Source organism: Mytilus edulis, chromosome 9 (assembly GCF_963676685.1).
Source record: "Mytilus edulis chromosome 9, xbMytEdul2.2, whole genome shotgun sequence".
In the NCBI taxonomy this organism is placed as follows: domain Eukaryota; kingdom Metazoa; phylum Mollusca; class Bivalvia; order Mytilida; family Mytilidae; genus Mytilus; species Mytilus edulis.
The window spans coordinates 37,997,094-38,021,081 of NC_092352.1; the positions used below are offsets into that span (position 1 = coordinate 37,997,094).

General features: G+C 32.7%; 1 protein-coding gene across 1 annotated transcript in view; it reads left to right on the forward strand.

The window, feature by feature from the left end:
* Positions 1–1,221: 1,221 nt before the first annotated feature.
* The window catches only part of LOC139488280 (uncharacterized), a 32,107-nt gene continuing 9,340 nt past the window's right edge, over positions 1,222–23,988 (forward strand). Inside the window, exons 1-5 of the mRNA XM_071273782.1 lie at positions 1,222–1,654; positions 11,360–11,550; positions 14,651–14,802; positions 15,595–16,589; positions 18,329–19,180. Coding sequence (XP_071129883.1) covers positions 11,452–11,550; positions 14,651–14,802; positions 15,595–16,589; positions 18,329–19,180 — 2,098 coding nt within the window. The 5' untranslated portion in view covers positions 1,222–1,654; positions 11,360–11,451. The remainder of the gene's footprint in view (positions 1,655–11,359; positions 11,551–14,650; positions 14,803–15,594; positions 16,590–18,328; positions 19,181–23,988) is intronic.

Genomic DNA, 23,988 nt, shown 5'->3' on the forward strand with positions numbered 1-23,988 from the left:
AAATCATATAAACGTTTACTTTTTTATATTGGCTAGAGGTATAGGGGGGGGGTTGAGATCTCATAAACATGTTTAACCCCGCCGCATTTTTGCGCCTGTCCCAAGTCAGGAGCCTCTGGCCTTTGTTAGTCTTGTATTATTTTATTTTTAATTTTAGTTTCTTGTGTACAATTTGGAGTTTAGTATGGCGTTCATTATCACTGAACTAGTTGACACATTCCCCATTTCCTTTCACAATTTTATCATATATATATTTGTTTAGGGGCCAGCTGGAGGACGCCTCCGGGTGCTGGAATTTCTCGCTGCATTGAAGACCTGTTGGTGACCTTTTGCTGTTGTCTGTTCTATGGTCGGTTTGTTGTCTCTTTGACACATACCCCATTTCCATTTTCAATTTTTAACTATATGTTTCGCGTCTGTTTACCTTTGAATTGCAGTAAATTAACTTCATTTTTTTTAAACGCCTGTTTTAACACTTTTTTTCAAATATTATATGATTACAATTCCTAAATGGCTTGCTCCATTTGATTTCAGTTTTTGAAAAACGCAGATGTATGCGTGTTTCCACTATCAGTTTGAATATCAGACTACTATTTAAACTGAAAGAATGACTATTTAAGCATCTGTGCTAAATTGGCGGTATATATTGATACTGTTAAACTGTTTTCAATCAATATTGCATTAAATCAAACACAGCATTGAAAACTTCTTGGGATTCAGATGAATTAAAAACGGCTTGATCGAAATGTTTATAAATTCCGCAATATACAATCGTATGTAAGAAAATTGATAGTTACACATGTGTTTGTACCTTTAAGAGTTCTGATATTACATCACGAAAGTCGCAGACGTACCATATGTTTCATTTACGACACGGATTCTTAATATTTGGAGCTTATGACGTAATTGGCATTTTTAAGATTAATGCACATTACATAAAGAAAGAATACGAGTTCCGTTAGTCTAATCATAAAAAAGGAGAGTTTCAAACTACAATTCCTAGCTTGTTTGTGTTACAATAGATGACCTGGAAAAATTCGGGTTACAAGATCTGAACCAATGACGTCATGAAGATAGATATATCAGACAAGGAGCTGTAGACATTTAATTGCAAACGTCATCATAAACTTATGTTCTAATAACCGTTGAAGCTACATGTTTTTGTTTATTTTTTTGTCTATATAAAAAAAAGTATATTCTACAAAGAAATCTGACAGTTTTCCAATAAACTTGGCCACCGCGCATCAGTCTATGTTTTGATAACGTCAACATTTATTCTGATATGAAGAATTTTTTTCTAATCAACCAAAGCACTTGAAAACACATTATTTTTTTTATCTTGTTTTCCTACGAAAACGTGTTTACATTTCACTTGAATCGATAGCTGGTTTCAAATTCCAAAACATCAATCTGAATTTTGATTGGTTAACTTTCTCTTAAGTATTAAATCAGACAAATTTTCAGCAAAGATTATCATATACTCCCTAACGGGCTGTCGTGTAAACACTATTAGATCACCTCATCAGAAATACACGTGCATTCAATATTCTCTACTCTGCATGTTGCCAGATATCATATATCTACATATATTATAGATTCAGTGGAAGTTCTTTCGTGACGTTGTAGAGGTCGGAATTTTACCTTGAAGGCAGTGGTAAGTGCCCTTTTTAGTTTCTCTCCTTGTTCTTCTTATATAAAATGCAACTTTTATACACGCTTTTGATAAATCAACAAAATAAACTTGGTAACATTTGAAGTGTTATTGCACGTGAATTAAATCTGTGTTCATGCACTTTTCACCTCTATACCACCTGATGAATAAATTGTTACATAATTGTAGTCTCGTGCATTGCATCTGATTTATTTCTAATTTGAATAAATATATTAAACAGATGACATCAATAGTAATCTTAGCAGAGATTAGTCTCTATACTATTTCGATGGGGTCGTTTTTTGGATGATACTTTCTGAAGACAAATTACCAAAAACCAAGATTGCAACTTTGTCTGGCACAATTGACCTTCTTACACTCTTTTTGGTGTGGGTACACCCACAGTGTTGTGTGTGTGTCATTTCTGAAACTTTAATTTTTAAGCTGTGGTATGTAAAAACAAATCGAGCACAGATAAATTTGAGACGGTTTCACTGTGTTCGACTCTTTCACATATCGAGTTGGCTTTCTTCCGATCTAAGCTATTTGGGGGGGAATGGAACGTCTTTCCTTGTCGTATACATGTACATTGTTATTAGCTAAAACAAAATTATAAAGATGTCAATGACTTCCATTTGACAGCGTGAGCACATGGTCTTCACTTGATGTGTCACACCTTTGGTAGTCACTTAAAGAACACTGATATCCTGTATGTCAACAGTGAATACATGTATGAGATATTGTTTTAATATCATATCTGTGACTAATTTGACATACGTGAGACACTATTGTTTTTATTTATTTGCTTATTCAGTTGTTTTTATTTCTTAATTTTCTTTCAGTTCCTTCATTCCGCATTTTCTAGTTTTTCTAAGTTATATCATATTCATAATACATGTAAGAAGTCTACTAATGGGGTTAAATTAACATTATTTAATGAACAATAAATTAGTTGGAGGTGTTTTATTGATATCTGTAGTACCTCTAGTTTTATAATTATGATAATTACACCAATAAAACCTTATGATATTCGACCGTTACGCCTGGAACCAATTATGTCCGTGGATCTGTGAAGTACATTAGCACCTGATAGTGATTACAGATAATAATCATTGGAGATAAGATAAATACTTATGCTACAGGCACACTATTGGTATTATTGGATTGCTCCCAGATTGGAGGCGGTTACGTTTTGCTTTCCCTTGAAGATTTTGGTTTTTGCGGAAGGCTTTGATAAATAAAATACCACATGCTGTCATTTCGTGTGTACTCTAAGATTTATCATTAATGACGTTTAACGAGCTTAAAACAGCAACGAAAAAAATGAAAATGAGATTAATCGTTTCATTTTGTGAATTATAAGATTATAATTAAAGTTCACTGAAACTTGTTTTCAATCCTAAATATAATATAACATTTCATGTATTAATATAGCATACTGGGCAATTTTGGGGGATATACTGTTTTATTGAGAAATTTCTTTTGTTGGAGTTTTATTGCCGTTTTTTTTAGGGTAGATGTACAGTAAGAAAACCTATGTTAGTCTATGTTAAAACAGTCAAATCAAATCAAATTTCAATAAAGAAATAGGGTATGAGACCAGGTGTATCTACATGGTAAGCGTCTCTTGCTATACCTGTCTCTCCTGTCTTACGATTCTAATCCAAATCCAATGATAATGATCGAATTAAGCCAGATACATGTACATGAAAACAATCGAATAATCGTCAAAATGTTTAGATATTTGTAGCTCATGGGACGTTTGATTTAGAAATAGTTCAGATGTCACCAATCGTTTAAGTTACAAAAGCACTGTAACGATCGACCGAATTCTGAAAGCTTTTAGTCGTTTTACATCAACAGTGTAAACAAAATGTTATCTGGATTGAGAATGGTGCATTTTTTTTTAAATGTTTATTAAAATTCTTTTTGACAAAATGTGTTTTACTGAAAATTAAACTGAATCGTAATCTCTTTTCCTTGTTATAGTTGCCAATTTTGTGTCGTGTTACATGCATATGTTCGCTTGCCAAGATTCCGTGCAGTACACGTCCCGTCATGCATAAATCAATGTTTGCGACCTTCAACGATTTCTATTTGCTTTTGTTAGAATGAAATGGGCAAACAGACAGATTTTAACTAATTATTTTGTTTCAAAGCAGTATTTTTATGCTTTCTTCGCCTTCTGATAAATATCAGGGATAACAGATGCAAAATGTAAAATTCTCCAAGATCTTTGATAAACCACGCAATATCTGAAAAAAATATCCCATAATGTCGATTTTTTTCTAATATATCTGATATTTGAAGATGATAAACGAAACAAGGTTAATGTATTTGTTTTATAAGAAATAACAGAAAAAAACGAACTGTTTATTACAGATAATGACAATTTTATCGTTGTTATAAGTTTTTATTCATGATAAGTTCTGCTGATACTACATGTTTGTACTTTATAGTTGGCAATTTTAAAGTTTGTTTTCTATCTATCAAAAGCTACATTTTCACTCTACGATTACTAATTTCAATTTGATATATACTTATTACTTTATATGATAATATCTTTATTGCAAAATTACACCCATGAGGGTCAAGCAATACAATGAAACAATAATTTTATACTAAACAATGCAATACAATGAAATACAATGTAATACAATGAAATACAAAATAATACAATACAATATATAGAATAATAGAACATTATATATGCATTTTTAATTCTCATAAATCCATATGTAGTGGCAGATCACGGATTTTAAAAAGGAGATACAAACTAGGCAACATTTGGAATGGGACAGGTTAAAATTCTATGCATTAAACCTCTATGATTAAACACATTTGTAGCTCCTTTCTTAGTTCTCCATTAGGGGTAAACTGGACCCCTGTTGTGTTCACTTATCGCGAAGCTTAAGAAGGATGGTGGACTAGTTTACATAAGGGGCTGCCCCTGGCTCCTTCCCTGAAATCGCATCTGAGTGCTGATAAAATTATATCTTGAAATAAATCTGTACAGATTGTTTTTTAATAAATGCTTTGCTATTATCGCACTAATGTATGGACAGTTTAATTCTTTTTATCCCACTGAGCCGTTACAGATAATGGTCAATATTATAAATTCGTGGTGCTGATAACAAGATGTTTAGTATTGATATATATTAATACACAGCTTGACCTTTCGACAACTGTTAACTCTTCCATCACTTTTTTGGATCAGAAGCGTATTGATAAAATAAAAAAAGAGAGATATTACTTTGCTTAATGCATGATCTAAAAGCAAAGATAAAAAAAATCCTGCCACTCGTTTGTACAGAGAACAACCTCTTCCATTATTCAATTTATAAAACTGAAATTGAATAAAAACACTGTATATTTTATATCACTATTCAGATGTTTGCAATGTAACCTGTCCTTTCCCAAATATTTTCTGTTCTAAAGCAGCTTTAATTCCGATTCGACGTGACCCTTTACGTAAATTCGACAAAACGATTATCACGATTGTTCAAATTTGATCATACATGTATATACAATGACAGTTACTTTTTATTTCAATTATGACCTTACTCGACGGTTCATCACCGTTTTATCCTATTTAGATCATCTTTATACTTTAGACGAAGCAATCCGATTAAGATTATCTTTATATAAATCAGTGATTCCACATCTAGAAAAATTTACTGCAAGACGAAGAAAGTGTAGAAGAGGTTCAACTGAACTACTTGGATCAAAATCAAAACTTGGGAATGAAACAGAAAAAGAAAGGGATCACTGGCGTCCAATGTTTCTGGGAAATAATCACAAACCAAAGTACATCGAATCGACAGTATAGCCCTAGACTTTGATAAGCATTGTGATTGTACTCATATTTTGATTCTCCAGGGCCAATATAGAAATAGTTAATTAATGTACACAAAAGTGCCCCTATGTTATGCATGGTTTTACTTTAAGTTATGAGCCACCAGAGTAACAGTATAATTTATGTTCTTTAGGTGTAACCTCGTTGTTACGTAAGTGCTACGTCAATTTAAGATGATATTATCTCGTTTTATCCTTCAATCAGTAATAATAGAGTACACTTATCAAAATGTTAAAGAGTTTGGCATCTTACATGCAATAAAATATGTCTACTGTAACATCTAGATTCTAATTAAAGGTTAAAAAAAGTCGAATTGAAAGTCAACGATGTGCATGCGATAGACGAAGAGGTGATATGGACCGTTTTAACCACATTTTTCAAACTATCTTTCTGTTTCATTCTAACTGTTATAAAAAAAAAATGTTTGCGTCCTCTTTCATGCGTCACTTTGGTATCTTTTGGTATCTTTCGTCACTCTTTTACGTCATAAACATTGCTGTGTGTTTGTTTAGTCTACATTGACTAGAGGTATAAAGGGGGGGGCTGATATGTCACAGAACATGTTTAACCCGCCGCATGTTTGAGCCTGGTCTCTTACGTTTGTTACTCTTATATGATTTTTTTTTAATTTTGGTTCATTTGTACATGTATGTGTCGGAGTTAAGTTTGACGTTCTTAATCGCTGAACTTGACTAATGCACATTTTTGTTTATGGGGCAAAGCTGATGCCCGCCTCTGAGTGTGGAATTTTTCTCGTAATGTTGAAGGCCCATTGGTGGCCTTGTCGGCATTCTGCTTTTTGGTCGGGTTGTTGTCTCGTTGACACGTTCCCGGTGTCCAGTCTCAATTTTATGTCATACAGCTTTTAAATGATATTTGCATACATTATATGTAAAAGAAGATCGACGGTTCCTTAAACGAAATTGTAAAATAATACCGTGGCCAAAGTAGTTGATGAAGACGTTTTAGAGGGGTAAAAAGTAGAATCACAAAAATACCGAACTCCAAGGAAAATTGATAAAGGAAAGTCCCTTACCAAAAGGCAATTTCAAAAGCACAAACTAATCAAACGAATGGATAACAATTTACTGTCATATTCCTGACTTGGTACAGGCATTTTATTATGTAAACATATTGAAAAAAGTGATTTAGACTCATTTGGCCAAATATGCAAATGTGTATTGCCACAAACGCGTGGCATTGGATGTCCACATACCCTTTGTCCCATTAATTCGTAATTCTACCAATATACCAGTATTCAAGATGAATGACACTGTAATAAATGTTTATAGTTGCGTCGCAAACTTAAGTTTCTAACCTTGAACAAAATAAACACAACTGATATTTTCTGCAGACATCAAGATGGTTTAACAATTATATATAAACATATCTGATAATCTGCCAGTCATCGAAGTTGGCAAGACTTAAAAGCAAAGAGATATATGTGTTTGTAATATACTTGAAGACAATTGGCCTTTGTATATCTAGAAACATGATCTAGAAATATTGTTTGTTAACTGGCATTACTTTCATCTGTATAATTTTCACAAAAGAAGTATTTTAACACTAATTTGGCTATGTAACTTTGCTTCATTTGCTACTATTGTGTTCGTTATATCGCAGCAAAGACTTTCAAATGGTCATTAATAGACTTACTCAAAACTCGGTTGGTCGATCATGTATATAATCTTTTTAGTAAATTCAGTTCTTAAAAGGGCCTCAAAGCTACGTTTTACCATAGCGGATATGTTTAAACATTTTTGTGCTTATTTTTGGCAAATTTGAATGCTCCATTGAAATCGTCTCATGGTCTCATCTGCATGGTCTACCTCAAAGTTGAAAATACAATAACATTAACGATACGAGTTTTACTGCACCAGATATTAAGGTATGTGCGGTGATGATTTGGACCTATGCATATGAATATTCGAAAATCCTAAACATAATACAAAAAAATGTTGAAGTAAGTAAGTAAGTAAATTTTATTTAGAGTCGGCATATATATACATAATAACAGAGAAAACATGAGCTCTGGTGAGCTCTTTAACCGACTATCACATAAAAAACATGCAGCATCATGCAAATACTACCAAATAAAACTAAAAAAACATGCAATATAATGAAAGCAAATCTATTTGATTTGTGAGCCTCCAGAGTCAAAGTTCATGTGGCAAGTGCCTCTATGTGCATTGAAACGGGGAATCAGCAAATCACATGGGATCATAAAATATAACAGACTAAAAACAATAAATAAATAAATATAAGCACTAGCATTTAATGGCAGATATATTAAAAAAAATGCATAAAAAAATGCATAAAAAGCAGAGCAAAAGGCCATTATAAAAAGAAAGAAAGAAATTTCAGCTTTGAGACAGCACTGGGTGGAAACGACACGAACTGCAGTAACATTTTTGATCCCACACCAGGAATTTATATAATTCCTAAACTGGTCAAAAAAAGTCATGAGTCTAGCCTCATTAGGAAGTGAGTTCCATACTTGTGCTGAAGAACTCATTTAAACGAAAAAGACCATAAGTTTTGCCAAAGCTGGATAAGGGATCAAACATATGCACGAGCGAATCATATTTCTTAACTGAAAAGGAAATTGTTTACATACTTCTGAATACATTGCACGATCAATGTTTTGGAGAGGGAATTCCTTAATATATTTTGATAGGGCCAAATTCCCCTGAATTTACTTATCGAGGAGCCCATTTTCGAAAGGTCTTTTAATCTTTACCTCCCAATGTCACAACTTACCTTACGAAGTTCTTTTAATATGACACTTTATTTCATAACAACATGATGCTCAAGATGATCATAAATGCCTGAAGATAGCAAAAACCGCAATGTTGACAAATCTTATCAAATTTTAGTATTTTTACAAAAAAAGTGTAAGAACCGTCGAAAAAGTATAGTTGATGTAGAGTTATTATATATTGTCTTTCTTATACATACATTATGTCTTTTTGAGTTGTGACGTTCTTCGTTGCAAAATTTTGCAATCTATATTGCATCAAAATATCATCAACAGCAACATGCAGTGCTGAATTGCTATCGCTAATTTGTTGAGAAAACGTGTTAAGGTCATGATTTGTAAACTCTTTTATATTCAAATTCAAGTAGAATTTTTTTCATAACAAATACAGGAAGAATTGGTTCTGTGTCTTTTGTTATACATTTTTCTATGAAGTTCCATCGACTTTATATTCTCTAATGTTCTTCATAACCAGGTGTTAAAACGATATAATTGCAATATTTGTGAATAGATGTTTCTAATAAGAAATCATTTGAGAGTGAGAACTTTGCTCTTGTGTGTTATCTGATATAACACAGGGGTTGTAATGCATTAACCACTGAGCTGATTGTATTTATCTATGATCTAAGGTGACGTTATGATCAGAACCTTGTTGCCCTCTCTGGTATATATTACGTAAGCAATAATTAAGCCCTGTTATGTTCAATTGCAAAAGCCGTCCTAGTACAAAGTCATGTATAATTTTTTTTTGCAGTATATTCTTGATTTTATTCCAACACCGTTTTTTATTTTAATTAGATTTTTAATTCACTGCTTACTGTAAAATAGTTCATAAAGATATATGTCTCATGACATTACTGCTTCGTCTAAATTCGTTTATTATAGGCAGCTCATTCCAGATATGTGTAGCAATAAAGCGAATACCTGGATGTATGACTCCTGGAATTATCAAATAAATGATTTCTTTGATCTAAATTATATGTCTTGATTTTGATTTCAATTACATTATGGAAATTACTTGGACTTTTTATGATTTCTTTAATGCTGCTATTTAAGACAATGATAATAATGTCTTTTATCATATACTTAGACTAAATAACATATAAATTTTACCGTACGATAATAGCATTAAATTGACGTAAATTCCATATTTTTTTAATTGGTGCTTAGCGGGCTGATATGAAAAGTTTATCACATGCTTCGATTGTTATCACATGCCTTTCCGTAACGTTATCACATGGCATTCCGGTAATACTCGGCCAATTCCGGAAAATACACCTCAGTGCTACGTTTTCAGTGAAAAACATTACAAAGTAGTGTACAAAACAATTACTTGCATACTGGAAAGTATATTGTTTAAAATAATAATAAAAAAAAAAACCAAACCAAACAAATTATTTAATAAATGCATTTTTTAAAGTTTTTCTGAAACATAATTTAGAAGGTTTCTTTAAAAAGTTGACTTTTCCAAACAATGATCATTATGTGTATTGTTGAATTATTTTTTTGTAGATTCGTCCATATTAAAATGTTTTTTTCTCTCTCTCTGTTGAGGCATATGATAGAAAGATTTCATATTGAATGTATCAAATTTTGGGTCCGACGGCCGTGAACTTTTTTACTCTTTAAACTTCGGGAACCACGTAAAAGGATCAATATATGAATCTGTTATTTTTCTCTACTGTTGAAGCATATGATAAAAAGATCATAACATGTCATTTTTCATATCGCATGTATTATCAGCCCTCGGTTAATATCAGCCCTCGAGCCTTGCGGCTCTTGGGCTGATATTGAACCTAGGGCTGATAATACATGCGATATGAAAAATGCCATGTAATAATCTGATATTATACTGCACTCGTTCTATTTGAGCAGTCAAAATGCGTTGACTGTATATTTCTATGCCATATACGGTCACTGACCTGATATCACTTTTCCTCATGAATATTTTTAAAAATAGAAATTGTCGAAATTATATTTAATTATTCATACGACCTCTTCAACCTGTTCTTGTTTCCAATGTAAACAACGATGCGTTTAACGACTCAAACTTGTTTCGTTTGCAATTTTTGGGAAAACATATTTCACTTATTAATATTTTTTTGTTTGCAACCTATAAATCATTATGTTTTATGTTTATTGATGATATTTTAGTCTGCAACGAATTCGTTCATCATTGATTGCGGTAATGATGTACATTTCATCGTGTTTTATATTTCTCCGTCTGTGTGATATGAGGCCTTTTTAAAGGGGGATTTTTCCCAATATTTAAATCAAATAAATAACATTAACACAATAAACAACAATTGAAAATGTTTTTTTAGATTGCAGTATAAAGACAATAATAGTTCATTGACTTGACATATCAACGATATAAGGATTCGGCCCGAAACGGGGAAAATGCTCGGCACAGCCTCGCATTTCCCCGTTTCTAAGCCTCATCCTTATATCGTAGATATGTCAAGTCAATGCACTATTATTGTCTATTTACTCCTATTACATGTATAAACTGAGAAACTCATTTTGATATTTCAAGTAGAAGAATCCGTATTTACTCACAGACATGTATTGCTTATCGACAAAGATTGAAGAAAAATATACGGCGGTCAATCGTTGAAAACCGCAGTGACACTATCAAGTTAAAATACGAAATATATATTATTTGTTGTTTTCATTCTCTGCGAACTATAAGCGAAATTTGGTGTTATTTCACAATTTTGTTATAAAAAGTATTGTCTATTCTTATAACGTTAAAAAGTATAATGCTAAGAAATCAAATATTTGTCCGTTTTTGCATTAGTTTTCTGACACACTCTTTTGTTATCTCCACTTAAATATCTTAGTCACCTTACTCCTTATAACACCTTCATGCACCCAAAGACAAATTGCTTTTATTTGCTACTTTTCGCCTTTCATTTGATTTAGATAACTACTTGTCATAATCAATTCTCTGTACTAAAATCTGACTAAGATTAACAGACGTATTTCTTCCGCAGTTAGGTAGCAATTTCTGTCGCCTTGAAAACATCAGGCGCAATCACTAGGAATATAATGTAAACATAACTGTTAGCACGTATCTGAATTTGTTTTACAGGGCTACCAATATCTGCCGCTACCAGGATACACCAGATGAAATGGATGTGTAAATAAACATTTAAAAACACTTACTGATTCCTGGGGATAAACATGGGCAGTGGAAACCAGTTTAACGTCACACTTACAGGTGGTAGCCCATGGGGATTTCGGTTGTTTGGTGGTGAAAGTTTCCCGCTCCAAGTAGCTAAGGTAAGCATATAGAAAAATATGTTATTGTGTTTGATGTAGGTGAAATTTTTTCATGTATAATGTATTTTATCAATAACTATTGTGCGGTGGTACATGTAGCAATTGATACGATTGGTGAATGCAGTGGATAGTTTTGCAAACCAATTAGTAAAAGAGACCCAAAAAAACTGTCAGTTGTAATGCCAAAGAATATCACGCTCTAGTTCTGTATGATTTACCCTTTTGAGCAAAAACGCCATCCGTTCTAGCCCGTTGATGTAAAAGCTAAATTCTCTATTCATCTGATAGCTCTTTTCCTAGAACTTGGCTGTGTGTTACCGATAGCCATATGGTAGAAGTACTGTACATATATATTATCATATACACATTAGTATTATGCATTCATCGTTCTTATTTATAGCTGTACAAGGAAGAATGCTCATTGGTCTCTATGTTTAGACTTGGTCCTTTTTTACTTGCAGTCATTGCACATTTTTTTCTTATACTAGGAGTTCACTATCGATAATTGAATTGAATTGTAATTGTAAATCTTCAATTTGTATAAAAGTTTAAGTTGAAACACCCTCTTACAGGGTTGACGTCAAGCGGCTTTCTGTTTGGACCCTTTTGAACTTGATGCTACAAAACTTTGACTATTTTTAGCTTCTAACAAATATTTTTGAAGTTTTATAAATGTACAACAAATGTTATGGGTATGACGTACTTATTTACAGGTTTATTTTATAAAAAAAAAAAGCCCACGAAAAGCTAAGGCACACCCACGCTAGAATGGGTACTGATGTCAGAGCTAAATTTTGTATAGGAACCTTTAAATATATTGCGATGAAATAATTCATTACTTTTTAATGAATATTATGTAACTGTCTTAAATAAAGATATAAAACAGCTGTACTCAGCATATCAAAATAAGCATGATATCTAGAAACATATGTAATACATCGATGTCACAGTCGGTGGTTTATTAAAAGAACTGCATCGTATATGTTACCGAAAGAATGTTACAATTGTGTGTTTCCATGGCAACCGTAAATAAAAGCATGATATTATCATTGTCAGAGAAAACAATGATTTGCTAGGTATGCTGAAATTGACTTTAAGAACATCGTTTTCGAATGTCATGTTCTACAACCATTGAAATTGTTTTGCTTTCATTATGTGTTTATGTGTTGTTCAATAAAAATAATTATATTTTGATCATATAGTCTACTGTATCAGTCTTTCTTAGTTTTTGATTTCCCTATTGATCTCAACCTACATCCTCGACCAATTTTGATTTCTTTGATTATAAAAAAGATGATATCAACAATGCAAACTCTTTTAGCGAAATTAATTCCTTCTGATTTATACTATTTTGCGATAATTCTTGTTTATGCTTAGGCTTTAAAAAATCTACCATTTGGCTTTCGAACATTTAGGTTCCAAACGCATTTGAGGAAGTGTTTTCAAAAAAGAAATACTAAGCGTGACAAACAGTGTAGCTGACCGTATACGTTTTTATTTCTCATTGTTTTTTAGTTTTTGTTTTTTATTTAGATTAGACAGGTGGTTTCCTCGTTCGATTAGTTTTTCACTAGTCATCTTGTGGGCCCTTTATAGCTTGCTGCTCGGTGTGAGTCAAGGCTCTGTGCTGAAGACCGTACTTTGACTTATATATAATAGTTTTCCTTTTACAAAATGTGATCGACTTGGATGTAAAGTTGTCTCATTCGCAATTATACCATATCTTCTTCTATCTGTGGTTATGGTTGATAATGTTTAAGATAATCATTGCAACAGGGTGTGGTTAATATGTCTTGATCGTTAGCATTTCACCTAAAGTGTATTGTTAAAAGCTTATTACAGTCAATATTATTGGAAAAACTCGTTTCGTGTCTGTTTGTAGACTTACAAATTCCAATGTCTTTTAACTCTCAAAGATGTCTCAAGTCTGCGCTCTTCGGAGTTTGTAATATTATGAAGTGTTTATATTTCTTCATGGTTTAAAACATATATATAGACGGGTATAACAGTTTACTTGTGTTGTTTGGTTTCCATCTAACGGAGGTTTATCTAACTTCTCCTTTGATTCATATTTGAAAGTAAACGAGCTGAAACTTAATTAAAATGTTACTAAAAGAACTGCAGCAGGTAAATAAGTTCAAAGATAAGAGAATATCTCTTATGAGGTTTGAAGTGATTTAAGTACATATGCACATTCATGACTCTACAATCTATCGATATCTGTATCTTGGCATTGCAAAAGGTCACGTTCTTCTTGACTATCAATGACGCCCTTACACTAAATCCTTTGGATTGATATTGTTTTTTTTATTTGTTGTTATCGGCTTGATGTCTTTAACTTGTTTCAGTATATATAACTGCGAGTACTCTCAGATCTTTCCTTAGTGTCCTTGTTTTGTGGTTGTATATATACATACCCTGTCACGTCCATTATGTGCTCTTGTTGAGCACATTTTTATTTATATACCAATCTGATGAGTTGAGCTACATTTCAAATGATTTTTTTGTTTGCTCTATAATTGTTGTATCGCTGTACCACTGTCCCCGTGTTGTGTTGTTGCATCATTGTCCTTGGTTTAAGGGGCAGCAATCTAACTAGTTTAACAACGCAACATTGTGTATGTACATGACCCAAATCTTGAGTCTGTAATTCAGTAGTTGTCGTTTTTTTGTTGTGTATCATATTTATTTTGTTCATTATTTTGTAAATAAATTAGGCCGTTGGTTTAGTTTGACATTTATAATTTCTGAGCCTATTATAGCTGGCTATATGCAGAATGGTGTTTGCTCATTGTTGAAGGCCATAAGGTGATCTATAGTTGTTAATGTCTTGGACATGTAGGTCTCTTGTGGAGATTTGTTTCATTGAAAGTTATACCACATCTTCTTATTTTTACACTGAACATATAGAATACCAAAGAGAATGGTTCCATGTACTAGTATGTTTTATAAAAGTATGATATACTATTTGACTTTACTATAGAAACCAATTTGAACTACTTTCAAAAAGTTTGTGACTGAAACTTCGAACCAATGTGAGAAATATGTGTATGTTAGTCATTGGCTGTTTTGTGTAATCGTTTTTTTTTATTCTTGCCAGGTTAGAAAGAAGAGTAAAGCTGACTTGTCAGGTCTTCAAGAAGAAGACGTTATCTTGAGCATTAATGGAGTTTCTATGGCGGGAAAATCTCACCAAGATGCCATGTTCATTGTCGACAATGCCGGGGACTCGCTATCATTTGAAATGTCCAGGTATGAGAGTAAAGTAAACTTAAGTACAGTAATGCAACTACGCAACTCAAATATAACTCGTATTGTATTTTTTCTATAATAACTATCTAAATATGCAGTTATGATATAGACAAATACTCAATTTACATTTGTTTTCAAATTGCATGTCCCTCAATGTAAACATAAACGGTTTTGGGATTCTCAGTATATGATCTTTTGGTTTTATTGATTTCAAACGATTAATGTTTTTGCTACCCAAACTTGGCCACTAGATTCGTTTAATTCTTTAAGTGTGCGTATATTAAAATTCAAACTCCATCAGGCAAACTGACACTCAATGTACTTGGGTGTTCAGTTCTTGTCCTTTTGGTTTTTATTGTTCATATATTTATCTTTCAACACTTTTTTATGACTGACTAAACTATTTCACAACACGTGTACAAATGCATAGAAATCGAAAGCATATCACATCGACGGGGAATGGGATAGGGTTATAATTGCAGAAAAAAACATACCACATCGACGGGGAATGGGATAGGGTGATAATTGCAGAAAAAGCATTCCACATCGACGGGGAATGGGATAGGGTGATAATTGCAGTAAAAAGCATACCACATCGACGGGGAATGGGATAGGGTTATAATTGCAGAAAAAAATAGTCTTGTTTTTAAATTCTGTATACTCCAATTCTATATACTATAGTAATCAGTAAAATCTATACTTTTCATTTCTTCAAAATAGGAACTTTTAGAAAAAATATTAAATTATATTTATTAGCCATCTACTATGTTGAAAGTCTTTGTTTTCTTGAAGGAACGGACCAACAAATGTCAGCCAGCCTGCACCAGTTGTCAATGGCCATGACTCACTATTAACAAACGACAGAAATCCAACAAATCTGAGAGTTAGCCCAGTACCGTTCACTCCGAACAGATCACCAAGTCCTTACCAACAGGAAAATAACAAAGTTCTTACGCCAAATACAATTTTGGCTGTGAGCCATATCGGCGCCAAAAGGTCTCCAAGTCCTAACTTTAGGGCTAGTCCAATCGGTAACAAAAGATCGCCAAGTCCTTATCAACCAAACGTCGTTGAATCAGCATATACCACCAGAGTAGGCGATACCACTAGACATGTTCAAACCAGACAATTTCAAGATAATTCGCCAGACGGACGACAAACAAGATCAGTTTTTCAGCAGAGACAAGTTATAACGCAGGCTCCACAATTCCACCCAAAACCAGTAACAACACCAACTACTCCAAATGTTTGGCAACCACCGCAAAGGTATTCAGATTCCAAAGAAAACATATCACCAGTCAGGGTACCAAACTTTAGTGTCAGAAACATAAAGGAAACAATGAGCTCAAAATCGCCTTCCAAGTCTGGTCCAGCTGTTCCTCCAAAACCATTACAAGAGAGAAAGAATTTTGATAAAAATGTACATGCATTTGATCTACATGACAGGCAGTATATTCCGGACCCATGCATGTTCAGTCATGACTACCATTTTCCAGAGGTTCAGTTAGTAGATGATGACGACGACGACATAATCGATACTCATCCACATGAAGATGAATTCCACCATCATCATCATCATCGCCATCATTTACCGGTATTTGCACCAAAGGTGGAAATTGGCTATGATGATTTTGTAAATGAACAGAATATGTATAACGATGATGAAAGGTATGATCGAAATAACCTACCACTTCTTGACCTACGAAGGGTAACCAGTCTACCTGATAGCGAGTTTACGGGACCAGGATCCCCGGATTCAGAATCAACTGGCGCCACAACAAGAAAAAGTAAGTTTACATACATTATTCTTGCATTAAATCTTTTAAAATCTGTGTTTAATGCATTTTCGTAGAAACATTCTGCCAGTATGTTACATACATGTACTCCTATTTGATCATTTAAATCAGGACTTTTGTCAAACCTGTCATTTTGCTAATAATCCCACACCAATACACCTGTTATATTTACATATATAATCAATGGTATTTCTGATGATATTTGGTTTTTGTATCTACCCAATGCTATCGCTACATTATTATATTCGAAGATTGTTTCAATATGTGCGCCCCTTGTGTAATAGGGTGATAGCCTCCTTGGTAACCTTATCAAAAATATTAAGTTTTACAATTACAAAATGTGAAACGGTGTTCTGACGATCAGCTGGTGTATACGTATTGATTAAGTAAGAGGGTAAATGTACAAAAGGGGTTGATTTTTCACAAAATTTCCAAGTTTTAAACTATAAATTAAAATAAACATGAATGAAAGATGAAAAACTTGATAGTTACTAGGCGATTTCGGCGATTATAGAAAGTTCTGTTTTCTTCTTCTTTTAATTCTCTAATGATTTCTGCGGTTTGTAAACAGATACAATAAGTTCAACTGAACATTTGAAAGCAACAATCTGTTTTATGCATTTGCCTATCTCTTTTGTCTCAAAATAATTTAATTATGGATGTAAAAAGTCTGATTGGCTGAATGTATTTTGTCTATCAGCTCATAGACATATTTTTGACATGTGACCGTGACGTCATCGACGTTTTTTCGTGATTTACTCCTTTAAAAAAATGGAATTTATAATTATATTATAAGGAATGAGTTTGGTTTAATATTTTTCTGTCTAAATAAATGGGTGCAAACTTTATAATAACTTGATACAGGTTTTTCGGTGAGCACCACATTTTTTTATGTTATTTTCTTCATAGAAAAAATGGTGACAGCTTCTAAAATCTTTTCACAAAGTAAATTATGCTGACTGCATGTTTGTGTGATCCTTTTTTTTTTTCATTTTTTTTTTTTTTATATTTTTTTTCAAATTTCTTATCCTGCTAACTTAGAACTATAAATGTTAGGTTTTTAAAACTTTTTATAACTATTTTCTACGATTATTCTTACAAACATCTATATTGTCCGTTTTATATGATAGCAACCAAGATTTACATGTAATTTGCCAAACAATAACGTGGAAATACCGAATTATATTGTCAGTAATGACTATTGATTAACGTTAAGAATAATTAAGTAAAACATATAACAATGGTTACAAGGACGAAGGCATCAGGGGCTCTTGAAAGGAGTTTAGTGAAAAATATGCAAATATTCTGATTTTGTTTTCATAGAACTTCTTGCGTGATTTGGTGTAAAATGTAATATTCTAAAACACGATCCTTAGCGTTTCCATATTGCATATTTTTTCTGTAATCTCAGATGTAATTAGTTACAGGGAAGATTCTTACGTTTCTTGTGTTTGTTATGAAGATCTGAGAAGAATGCACAATTAGCACCGTGTACATCATCATATTTACAAAACAATGCATTGGAGCTATGATTATGTATTATGCAGACACTTTATATTGCAGACTTTTATTATGAAAAAAAATTAATTGATAGCTTTTCTCATTGTAACAGTTGATTAAAATAAACCATTTATATGAAAACGAAACAAATTAAAATTTTGGTGCTGTTGATTTAATTATTTGTACCAATATCATGTCTGGAAGTTAAAAAAAAACTGTCAACTTTTCAGAGAAAATGTACTCAGATTCAGCCTTCTTTGAGACTCCTGAAGCTAATTATCCAACTATCGAGGAACAGATGTCGCTATGTAAGAGAATTGCCCAATCATTAACGTCGGCTGCTAATCGGAAGGCACGTGGTGCCAAGATGTTTTTAAAACGCAGACGAAAATCAACGAAGTGGATACACGACGAAGGAACTTCATCTGCAGGGGATATAGCTGACCTTCACGACCTGGATAGCGAATTCTACCTACACGACGGGGGAGGAAAGCCGTTGTTTACCTTTCGTATACCTAATATTAAAAACAGGCTTGCTATTCCAGATCCAGACGCACACAAAATGAGTTTAAGTCAAAATGAATACGAAAGATTGAGATTGAATAAGAAGAGATGCGAGCATCGTGTTGTGTCTCCAAGCACATGCCATAGTCTTGTTGCGGACCTTCAATCTCCGAAAAATAGAGGAGCAAAACTATTTCAAAAACGTCAAGCAAGGTCAGAAAAATGGGTCATCGATGAAAGCAATGCTAGGCGACCTGATGTTGTTCAACATACCGGTTCCCGACTCGAATCTATGTTATCTCCAAAACCGTCGAAGTCCCCATGGGAAGCAGCAATGGAAAATCCTCTTGGAAGTGTGGAAGGAGCATTTCATCATCTAGATCACCGTGAAAATTTAAAACAAATAAACAGAAATTTACAAAATGTGACGCCAATGTCTCCTCAGCCTGTATCTGTTCCGTATTACACTCCTGAAGTGAGAACAAAACTTGACAATCAAAATGACTTGGAGATACTACATGGCGAAGACTTCAACAGAAAGGCCAGGGGATGGTGTCCAGCAGCTCGCGAAACAAAACGTAAGTTTGTTGTTATCTATAATTAAAGTTAATATCGCTTTTAAATTTTTTTTGAATTAACAATGAGTGAGTATTTTTGTGTGTTAATTTCTGATTACTTAAATTATTACTTATCAACATGAAGTTTTGCAGATGGTTTTATTTTATTAATAATACTAGAGCATGTTGGTTGCAAACATTGCATAACGTTTGTTGACATACTATATTGCAAATTTTTTTTAATGAACATTGAATGCAATGAAACTTCATTTTCTTTTTTTCTTTCTTTATTGATAATATTTATAGTAAAATTTAACATCAATATTTTTTCAAATGGAAAAAAAATAAGTTTTGTGTTTTGCGTGGCTTTTATTTTGATAATATGGTTGGTTTGTTGAAACTGTTTGTTCACTTACTGCAACCAAGCTTAGAATGCGTTGTTTTCTTTTGCTTTCAGCAATGATTCTGTAAGTATTAATTATGATCATCTGGTATTAATTAACTCAAAATAACTAATGCAATTAACCAATCAATATACCCTCCATCGACCAAACAGCCAAAACAAACATCAATTACATATACGATATTCATTACCTCTCCAAAGAAAACATATACCGAAAGTCACTTTGCATGAAAATTCTTGACATCTCCAATGAGCATACCTTTTGCAATTAATCTAGAGGTATTGTTAAAGATCAAAGCACTCAGAGTGCTGTGTAATAGCTAATCGAGTAGACCTTTCAGTTAATAAATGTTAATTGCCTACTTTTCCTAAAATCGTCAAATTGAGACATTCTGTAGGTGTCAAATCGCCAATACAATTTTCCTAGTTTAAAAAAATGTGAATAGGGTAAATTAGATTTCTCATGAAAAAAAAATAAGATTGTAAGTTAAGTAAGTATGCTTTTTTATACGACCGCAAAAATTGAAAAAAATTTGGTCGTATATTGGTATCACGTTGGCGTCGTCGTCGTCCGAATACTTTAGTAAAAGTAAATAGAAATCTGTGAAATTTTAACACAAGGTTCATGACCACAAAAGGAAGGTTGGGATTGATTTTGGGAGTTTTGGTCCAAACATTTTAGGAATTAGGGGCCAAAAAGGGCCCAAATAAACATTTTCTTGGTTTTCGCACTATAACTTTAGTTTAAGTAAATAGAAATCTATGAAATTTAGACACAAGGTTTATGACCACAAAAGGAAGGTTGGGATTGATTTTGGGAGTTTTGGTTCCAACAGTTTAGGAATTAGGGGCCAAAAAAGGGCCCAAATAAGCATTATTCTTGGTTTTTGCACAATAACTTTAGTATAAGTAAATAGAAATCAATGAAATTTAAACACAAGGTTTATGACCACAAAAGGAAGATTGGGATTGATTTTGGGAGTTGAGGTAGCAATACACAGTTAGAAGTTTAGTTTCGCATTATGGCCCCTGTGAATTTTTTAAATATGAAAGTTTTTGAACAATAAAATTGATTTTTAGATAATTGAAGAATAATATAGCCTTCTTAGTGGGTTTATATGAACATTTAGATTGTTTTTAACATGTTTTATAGACCATTTATATGATTGACAGTCCGTATTTTCCTATCCGTACCGTCCATAGGTCCATAAATTATTGTAGTATTTATCAACAAAGATTTTGCGCTCGATCTTTTCAATTCAATTTTATGAAAAAACGAGCAGAAAGGCATATGATTTTTTTTTTGGACCACTTGATAGATATAAACCTATGGATTCAGGAAAGGTATCACTGTAATTGATTGAAATTTTCCTTTAGACCAAATTTTGGAGACTTTTGTGACATGTTCACCCCCCTTTTTTGCTATATTTTGTATCTAAGAAATGCAGATTGTTGCCATAATTACACCCAAAAGGGATTATATTTCACCCTTATGACCATTAGAAATCAAATGTATGGAAGATTTTTCGTATTGCTTAATAGCAAGAAATATCTAATTGCACAATATTGTGCAATAGCAAGAATTTTTCAATTGGAGTTATCTTTCTTTGTCCAGAATAGTAGTTGAATCAACTTAAATCAATGTTTTATACAATATACAATGTATATTCACTTTTACTACCAACTGATAAATTAAAACAATCTTTACCAATCAGTGATAACAAGCACTTTATTTTACATTTTAATATTTTATGATGTATTCAAATGAGTAGTTATTGTTGCAAACTCCATTAGAAATTTGAATTGAGATCAGTTTTGGAAAAAGGGAAAGGGGGATGTGAAAAAAATGGGGGGGGGGGGTTAATTTTTTCTCATTTCAGATTTCATAAATAAAAAGAAAATTTCTTCAAACATTTTTTGGAGAGGATTAATATTCAACAGCATAGTGAATTGCTCAAAGGCAAAAAAATATTTTAAGTTCATTAGACCACATTCATTCTGTGTCAGAAATCTATGCTGTGTCAACTATTTAATCACAATCCAAATTTAGAGCTGACTCCAGCTTGAATGTTGTGTCCATACTTGCCCCGACCGTTCAGGGTTCAACCTTTGCGGTCGTATAAAGCTGCGCCCTGCGGAGCATCTGGTTATCCTTGGTTTAGTTTTCGATGATATTTGTAGATGTAGATTGTTTACAATTCCGTACAAGCGAGACCAAAAGGCTTTTTCTAAACATAGGCTATTTTTAATCACATGCTCTTGGGGAATCTTCTTTCTTTACACCATTTTGACTTGTGTATTGAATTTTTTTTTTATACTTTAATATTTTAATATTACTTCAATCAGTTTGTTAATTCTTGCTTAAACGAATTTAGTATAGAACAATACCATTAGTTTTAAATGATGCCCCTGCATTATTTTCCAGTAAGGAATAGAGTGGCATCATACCAAAAATAATGTTATTGTAAAATCGCTTGCATAACAGCAAGAACACATTTACTAAGCAAAGATCTGTTAAAAAATTGAAGAATATGAAACTATAGTATAATATAAGGGGGGGTCAATTCCACAAGCGTCTGCGTCTTAAAGGACGAAAGTTGCAATTAACTGATATGTAGTAAAATGCAATGAAATTTTGTGTAAAGAATGACAATTTACATACGACCAAATTTATGTGGTGTCAGTTAAGTTTAGGTTGAGGTTAGACAGCTTTAAGAACATTGTTTGAATAAAACATTAAAACGAATCGGTTATGAAATTTTTTGTGTTAATTCCTTTATTACTTTGAACCATAAATTTGATATATGTATATATTTAAAAAGTCGGATTGAACCCAAGCAAAATCCGAACGCATGCTAAAATCCTTGCCACTCTCCCTCGTCTAACCAACCGAAAGCATGTGCATAAAGACGTATACATACTTCTTTGCAGATAATTAATGAAAGGAGACTTCAATCTGTTGTTGTTTGGGATTGCATTTGAGACACCTAGTACCCGTTACCTTTGATATACTAAATATATATGAACATTCCCATTTCCATTCTCAATTTTATTTTTATGAAAAATAAATAGTTAACCTATCATTTATAGGAAGAGACTTACAGCAATAACACATGTAGCAGGCGCACATTGGGATTCCCAAAAAACAAATAGGCGACCATTTACATATATGACTATTTTAATAATCCTGGTACCTTTGATAACTATTTACACCACTGGGTCGATTCCACTGCTGGTGGATGTTTCGTCCCCGAGGGTATCACCAGACCAGTAGTCAGCACTTCGGTGTTGACATGAATATCAATTATATGGTCATTTTAATAAATTTTCTGTTACTAAACTTTAAAAAAATTTTAAACTAAGGATTTTCTTATCCCAGGAATAGATTACCTTAGCCGTATTTGGCACAACTCTTTGGAATTTGGGGTCCTCAATGCTCTTCAACTCTTCAAGCGTCTGGCGTATTAAATTATAATCCTGGTACCTTTGATAACTATTGCTAAAAACTGCCAATTTGACAAGTTTTGACAAATATTGATTACAAACAGAGGACATTCTAAAAAAAAACAAGCACACATTCTATTGATGAAGCTATAATATATTATCTTTCAGATATACAAGTAACTACCAGCGCTCAATAAGAATTTGATTTAATGATTACTAGTACATGTATCATGTTGAAAAAAGTATACTTTATTGACTTTCCTTTATTCAAATCCCACAAGTTGTTTTTTTAATTTGAAATCTTTATTTGAAACAAATAAGCTGATAATGGCTTCATCTCTTCCCCGTCTTTGTCATTATTACTTCGTTTATTTTGGTTTCTGAATGCTTACAAATGTTTCATATTTACATTTGGTCTTGTTTCCCTGTAAAAGTTAATCAAAAATTCGACGTGCATACACACGTACATCATAGCACATAACTCCCTAGTTGTATCTCAATATTCTCAAGGTGAACTTTCGTGAGGGACTACAAACCCGGAAGCCAGTGTTTTTGGTTTTGATATGATTAAAACGATAAATTTGTCTGAAAATGTGCATAAAAATATGCAATTGAGATAAGGGATTAGCTTACAACTCCATCCGGCAACATTGACATTTGATTGTTCTGTGTGTGCTCTTTTGGTTTATAGACATATTGTCTTATTCGTATCTGGAAAAGGTTATTCCAGAAACACGTGCATGGTGTTGAATAAACCGAAATTATATGATACTTTTACCAAATTTCGCAGTTTTTTTGCAATTTAATTTATCTTGAGAAATGCTTTATGTGGTAAATTAGCTATGTATCCAACAATTAGATATACAAATATTTTTAGTCATAAAGTTAATCGGAGTTGTTGGCCTTAAACTTTTACCGTTTTTTGTTGGTTTTTTTTTAAATTTTTATTGGTAACACTATCGTAGATAAAGAGAATTATGAT